At 37.7% G+C, this 7,543-nt stretch overlaps 1 protein-coding gene across 1 annotated transcript; it reads left to right on the forward strand.

Moving 5' to 3' along the window:
- Positions 1 to 384: 384 nt before the first annotated feature.
- On the forward strand, positions 385 to 7,202 carry LOC137742238 (DNA (cytosine-5)-methyltransferase CMT3-like). The gene is made up of 21 exons (XM_068482053.1): positions 385 to 1,238; positions 2,094 to 2,128; positions 2,263 to 2,353; positions 3,117 to 3,224; positions 3,353 to 3,469; positions 3,549 to 3,648; positions 3,753 to 3,952; positions 4,055 to 4,120; positions 4,212 to 4,499; positions 4,633 to 4,691; positions 4,800 to 4,866; positions 4,977 to 5,306; positions 5,382 to 5,450; positions 5,538 to 5,624; positions 5,718 to 5,805; positions 5,962 to 6,074; positions 6,191 to 6,295; positions 6,371 to 6,414; positions 6,499 to 6,568; positions 6,651 to 6,754; positions 6,873 to 7,202. Exons 1-21 carry the CDS (start codon positions 477 to 479, stop codon positions 7,042 to 7,044), a joined length of 3,075 nt encoding a protein of 1,024 aa, XP_068338154.1. The 5' UTR covers positions 385 to 476; the 3' UTR covers positions 7,045 to 7,202.
- The last annotated feature ends 341 nt before the right edge of the window (positions 7,203 to 7,543 follow it).

Below are 7,543 nucleotides of genomic sequence, written 5' to 3' on the forward strand. Positions count from 1 at the left end.
TATAATATTTACGAAATTAATACGTTGTCTCTCTCGTATTACAACTCTCTATTAACTGTCATCATGCATTCATCGCTTGTTTACGTTTACACAACTATAATACACATTTATGTTAAATTTGGTAATTAATATTATACAAATCGGAAAAAAGTCAAAACGTAAACAAAAATAGAGCCAAACACACCGAAAAGTTAACCCCCGCAACCAAACACCCCCCAAAGTCCTTAGGCTCCAAAACCAAACGTCACCTCAAAATTCAAACCCCACTTTCCAAATTTCCCGTTTTCCCGCCCACACGCCGCGCACTCCCCACTCCATAATTTCACGGCCCACTATAAAACATAAACCCCAATCCAATCACTCACGCCCTAAAAAAACCCTATCCCCCATTTCTCTCTCTCTTTCCTCCCCTCTCTTTCTCTCTCTAAGATCCACCGTCTTCTCCGGCGATTCACCCTCTCTCCGCCGTAGGCAGAATGGCGTGCAAGCGGAAGTCGAAGGCCGGAACCTCTTCAGGTTCTCCGCCGAAATCGAAGAGGCCAAGGCAAACCAAGAAGGCCAGAGTTGAGGAGGAGGTAGCCACAAGTGTGGAAAAAGCTACTTCTCCGCCGAAATCGAAGAAGACCAGGCAAACCAAGAAGAAGAGAGTTGAAGAGGAGGTAGCAACGAGTGTGGAAAAATCTACTTCTCCGCTGAAATCGAAGAGCCCGAGGCTAACCAGGAGTGCGAGAGTTGAGGAGGAGGTTGCAACGAGTGTGGAAAAAGCTGCTTGTCCTCCGAAATCAAAGAACACGAGGCAAACCAGGAAGACAAGAGTTGAAGAGGAGGTAGCTACGAGTGTTGAAAAAGCTGCTTCTCCGCTGAAATCAAAGAAGACGAGGCAAACCAAGGAGGGAGGAGTTGAAGAGGAGGTAGCGGCGAGTGTGGAAAAATCTACTTGTTCTCCAAAATCGAAGAAGCCGAGGCAAACAAAAAATGCGAGAGTTGAAGAGGAGGTAGCGACGAGTGTGGAAATAGCTGCTTCTCCGATGAAATTGAAGAATCCGAGGCAAACCAATAAGGCGACAGTTGAAGAGGAGGCAGCAATGAGTGTGGAAAAAGCTGCTTCTCCACTGAGGAAGCCAGTGACTCAGGAGGTAGCTGCGGCTGATGAAGACGGAGAGGAATCAAGGTTTATTGGCAAATCGATGGAAGATGAGGAGGCTCGTAAGCAATACCCCAAGCGATATGCGGGAGAGGTGATAGATTTTGGGATTTTTTTATTTTTTTTATTATTATTTTTTTTAAAGAATTTAGTTGTATTTTGTGAAAATGTTGGAGATTTAGGGGTAATAGATGATCACTGTGAACTTCGTGGATAAATGGTAAATGATAAGACAAATGATGGGTTTTAGAATCTTTGTGTGTCCAAGCGTTAGTGTAGCTGTAGCATTTGTGGTAGGATTAATTCTTTACCCATTTCCTAAATTTGTATGATTTTTAACTCTTGGTGTCGTCTAACATGGTATCGAAGCTTTGGTTTCAAGAATTTTTGGGTTTTAGGCTTTCAACCTTGATTTTACAGTTCTTTGTTGGATTTGCACAATGTTAAAGTAGTTGAATTTACAAAGTGTTTAGTGGTTGTGATGGGAACATGAGGGATGAATCTTGTGGTGGTGGCACGGTGGGGTGTGAAAACCTCCCTCCCTCCTGTCTGCCTCCTGTCCCAATAAAATGTGTAGAAGCAGGATAAATTCTTTCAGTTGTAATATTGTCACATACAATTATGCATTGCTAGTAATCAATTGTGAGTGTTCTATGTTATTCATTGGGTCATGAAAAGAAAGGAAGAAATGTTATGAAAGGACAACTACAAAGAGTATTCCCCTTTGGTTATAGGAAAACTTGAGAAGCAAACTGATACATTAGGTTAGTTATTATGACCAAAAGAGGTGAAGGTGATTCATCTACCACTGTATTTGCTTCATGAAATACATGCTGAAGATATTGAACTTGAGTGTCAACCAATGGTATTAGCTTGATATATGTTTGTGGAATGCTTTTTGATTTTTTGCCCTTGTCTAGTTTTGACCTTGATCCTTGCATTGGTGCAGAAGCCAAAGAGGAATGGGCAAAACAACTCCAACGAGTAAGTTTTAGTTCTACTTCATCTGTATATTTTTTTGTCAGCTTACTCCAAGTAGTCCTTCTTTGTTTCAACAGGTTGGTTACTGTTTGTTTGTTTTCTGAATGGATTTTAATATTCAAAATAATTGAAAACAGTGATGAAGATATCATTCAAGCTCGTTGTCACTACACAAAGGCGTTGGTGGATGGAATCACTTATGATCTCTATGATGATGCCCATGTGCAAGTGAGTTTTCATGATTAGTTGTTTAGCAGTAATAAATATAGGAACACGTACAAGTGAAAAGTAAGACTAGATAATCGGTTTACTCCATTATTTGATTGTATAATCATAATTGTTTCCCTTTTGCATCATTACAAAAATTAGCAAAATAGATAATTTGAAGATTTAGTTTTGATCACAGTAATGTTTTATTGCATTTGTATCCCAAGTTGACTGTTTCTTCCCTTCTTAGAAAACTAACTTTACCATTTAGCCGTATGGGTGGGATACAAAAGTGATGTCCATTTTTTGTAGCCTTTTTGTTTTGAGTGCTTTAACTTATTAACTTTGACAGAAGACTATATTGACATAAAGGGTGATGTTAGGGATGCTATCTATTTAAACCTTATTCTGTAAACCATATTATGTTGTTGTTAATGATTGGATTATTACTTAAGTGTTGATTGCTAATATCAAAATAACTTTTTGACCAATTTTCTGCTTATCAATCCATTTGGTAATCTCCATGATTGTTGGAATCCCCAAATTGTATGATTCCTGACATGCCAATTCATTGCAAATTTCACATAAATGGTTCTTTTCCACAACATAAGGGTTATATTTATAAAATTTGATGTGCTATATTTCAAAGTAGAAACATACTCAACTGAAATTTTGGTTGTAGTGAGTCTTCATGTGCACAGAATGTTTTTATGTACTTTTGTTTTTATTTGCCTATTATGTGATTTGAGTTTTGACGATGTTTCCCATTCATTTTTATGTTTAGGGAGAGACAAAAGAAGAACCCTTCATTTGTAAAATTGTGGAAATGTTTGAGGCAATTGGTGGGCTATTATATTTTACTGCACAATGGTACTACAGATCACGAGACACTGTAAGATATTTCAAAAGAAACCTTTTCATGATTTTCTTTCCAAATACTTTGTTTCATGGTCTTGTTACGTTAAAAAGTAAGAATCCTGCTATTGGGAGCTGAATTATTAGCTTTTTGCTTTCTTGCAGGTCATAAAGCACTGTGCTACTGTTGCTTGTGAGCGTGTATTCTTTTCAGATGTCCGAGATGACAACCCTCTGGATTGTCTTGTTGAAAAACTTCATATTGTTAGGCTGACACTAAATGTATGCTTGAGTTTCCATATTCATGCTTTTTTTGTTGTTCATGAAGTCCAACATGAATGAGTTATCCTTTTTCTTTCAGGTTGATCAAGATGTGAAGAGTAAATCAATTCCAGTGTGCAATTACTATTGCGACACCAAGTATTTACTACCATATTCTACTTTTGTCAATCTGCCAACAGGTTATTGTTCTCTTTCTACTTACTGTCATGATGCTGGTTTTTTCTTTCTTTCATTTGGAAGGCTCCAATGTGTTCACATGTTATTTCTGGTTTTGAAATTTCAGAAAATATGCAGTCTGGAAGTGATGACTCAACTATCTCTGTTGAGGATGATGTTTGTTTGGATAGTGAGGTTGATTCAAAGCTGTCAAATGGACTGTGTGCCAAATCAGAAGTAAGGCTCCTGGACCTATATTCTGGTTGTGGAGCGATGTCTACTGGCCTGTGCCTTGGTGCACATTTGGCCAATGTCAATCTTGTTACAGTAAGTTCCTATTTCTTAATTTATTTTTTGTTAATCTTTTGACATCAATCGAATAGACGTGAAGGGAGAGCTTGATATTGTTTTCCTGTTCATGTCTTTTAGAGATGGGCTGTTGACTACAATGAATACGCTTGTAAGAGTCTAGAACAAAACCATCCAGAGACAGAGGTTTGTATTTGTATCTTACTGTTTTCCTCACCCTTGATGTGATGCTTTAGTTTATTTATTTGCATAATTTAGTGTCTAATTCACACATCAGGTTCGAAATGAAGCTGCTGAAGATTTTCTCACAATGCTCAAGGAATGGAGAAAATTGTGCATGTGCTTAAAGTTGGTTGAGACTGACAATTTAGAGGAGGATGTAGAGAAGAGTATGCTTGAATTCTTTAGAAGGGAAGATGATGAAGAGGAAGATGAGGAAGAAGAAGAGGAAGAAGATGTTAGTGGAAATGAGAATGATGATTCTGAAGTTTTTGAAGTTGATTGCGTAGTAGGAGTATGTTTTGGTGACCCAAAAAAAAATGAAAAGAAGGGAATATACTTTAAGGTATCAACTTCGAAATTTATAAATGCATGTTCTTTAAATATTTATAACGATATAGTATGTGAGTGAATGGTTAATGCACATCTATATTCATTAGTTCCTCATGCAAAATTTGATTGCCCTTTGATGTATGTAGATTCATTGGAAGGGCTACGGGCCTGAGGAAGACACCTGGGAGCCAATGAATGAATTGGAGTATGCAACTATTCTTATTTATGCTTGCAGTATTATCTGTTGCATGTTTTAAATCATTTATGTACTGTGATGTTGTAAAACTGAAGCTCATGTTTTTCTGTCAAACAGGCATTGTAAGAAGGCTATCAAAGGCTTTATTACTGAAGGTTACAGATTGAAAAAATTGCCTTTACCTGTAAGTAAATGAAATTTTCACTGTAACCTTGAATTGGAATTCGTCGATGCTTGAGTATAGACTATTGTCATTTAATATTGTTTTGGACATTTTCTGATATCTTGCTGTAGGGTGATGTTGATGTGGTGTGTGGGGGACCCCCTTGCCAAGGAGTAAGTGGTTTCAACAGGTTTAGGAACACAGAAAGTCCATTAGCCGATGAGAAAAACCAACAGTTAGAGGTGTACATGGACATAGTTCAGTACCTTAAGCCAAAGTTTGTTTTGATGGAAAATGTTGTCGATATTTTAAAATTTGCCGATGGATTCCTTGGACGATATGCCTTGGGACGCCTTGTAGATATGAACTATCAGGCGAGGATGGGAATGATGGCAGCTGGTGCCTATGGGCTTCCACAGTTCCGTATGCGAGTTTTTTTGTGGGGGGCCCGTCCTACTGAGGTATGATGAATAAATTATCAAGTTTTACCGTAGTGCAGGTTTAATCTCATAGTCTAATTGTTATGACTTTTGCAGATCTTGCCCCAGTACCCTCTTCCTACACATGATGTTATTTCAAGGGGTGTTATTCCTACACAATTTGAGGTACGAGTTCAAGTGCTAGTGTTGACTTTTTTATTTTATATATATATTTTTAAAGATTTTGTACTAAAACAGTGTATGAAAATGCAGGGTAATGCTGTTGCTTATGATGAAGGTCAGAAGACTCAACTAGCAAAAAGTCTTTATTTGGAGGATGCGATTTCCGATCTGCCTGCTGTAATGTCTTCTAAAATTTTTCCTTTTGAGTATTATGTTATTTTTTCCCTTTAACAGTCCTTCATTCTTATTTCTATCTGTCTTCTGATATAGGTTGAAAATAATGAAGAAAGAAATGAGATGCCATATGGGGGCCCACCTAAGACAGAGTTTCAGAGGCTTATACGACTAAGCAAAGAATGTAAGATGCTCTATTGCTTTTGAAATTCGTGATAGTTGAATCTTTGGAATTGCAAGTACTGGTTGAATATATTGATTTTCATGCTGCTTTGTAAATGCTTATGTGTCTTACAACTGTCATATCGTACAGAAGTTGATTAACATTTGTTTGATGCAGACCTAATGGGGACTTCTAGGGACAAGTCTTTACAAAAGGTTCTTTATGATCATCGCCCTCTGCAGTTGAATCCTGATGATTATGCACGTGTTTGTGAAGTTCCCAAGAGAAAGGTCCATTCTTAATCATTGAATGCATGATCACATTGCTTTGCCATTTAAACAGTTCCTTGACAGAATCCTATGCTCTCGATAACAATTTATGTGTACTTTTGTTTCTTGGAAACTAGGGTGCATGCTTCAGAGATTTTCCAGGTGTTCGTGTGCGCGGTGATAACAAGGTTGAGTGGGATCCGGAAGTACCCAGGGTGTATTTGGCTTCTGGGAAACCATTGGTAAAAATCTATCTGTTTTCTACTGATTTAGTTTTCCTGCAACTTTGTGTGATTCTAATTACATTGTAATGGTAGGTCCCAGATTATGCTATGAGTTTCGTGAAGGGGTCTTCATCAAAGTAAGAGTTAGTGTTGTTTTATTCAAAATTTGAAACTTAGTGTGGTTCAGTTGCTTAATATGATTTTTGAATGAAATTATGCAGACCTTTTGCCCGCTTGTGGTGGGACGAAACTGTGCCAACAGTTGTGACAAGAGCTGAACCACATAACCAGGTATACTCTAATGTAATTTGACAATTATTTTCAGACGTAGAAAGACAATCATCTGCTCACAATTTCCTGTCTTTCTTTTCAGGCAATTATGCATCCCGAGCAAGATAGGGTGCTGACAATTCGTGAGAATGCCAGGCTACAGGGCTTTCCAGATTTTTACAGGCTCAGCGGGCCAGTAAAAGAAAGGTATCGTATTTATTTAAACTGTCTGTTCTCTGTATTTTTTGTCAATCAGGCTAAAGGAGTTAGAATTTGAGACATCACTCGATTAACCGCCAAGTAATTATTTTTGGAACCATTTCAGGTACATGCAAGTTGGAAATGCTGTCGCTGTTCCGGTTGCGCGTGCACTGGGCTATGCATTAGGTCTTGCTCTTAGACGTTCTGCTGGTGCTGATCCCGTGTTCATATTGCCTGAAAGTTTCCCAAACATTCAGGATCAGGTTCATTCGGTGTCATCTGAAGAAGCAGATTGATTCACTGTTGCCGTTACAATATGATTTATTCATTGCTGTTGTAACTCTATTGTTTTAGTACTGACATTGGGAGAACATATTAATTCAGAAATGTATTAGTTCTTGATCTTATAGAGCTATTGCTCGGATGAACAATGTTCTTTGATTACTCCGAAATGATAATTTGAACCTTTCTGTTCATTTTGAGATTTTAAATCCTTCTAGATTTTGGGCTCGAGTAACATCTAGTCAGTATGAATTTTGTTCTCATTTTACTTTGGGCTTGTTTGGAAGAGCTTTTACAAGTAACTTAAGCGCTTTTAGATTACTGAAAGTATCGCTTTTCCTGAAACACTTGCATCTTTTGATAGTTTCTACTACGAAAATGATAGGGAACTCCAGAATCAAATGAAACACAAACAAGAAATTGAGATGTGCCAAAAGGTGAAATGTTGAACCATCTAATGTTCATCGTACAATCATCATTCTCATTCACAAAATATAAAAACATCCATCAATG

This window comes from Pyrus communis, chromosome 8 (assembly GCF_963583255.1).
Source record: "Pyrus communis chromosome 8, drPyrComm1.1, whole genome shotgun sequence".
NCBI classification, from domain to species: Eukaryota; Viridiplantae; Streptophyta; class Magnoliopsida; order Rosales; family Rosaceae; genus Pyrus; species Pyrus communis.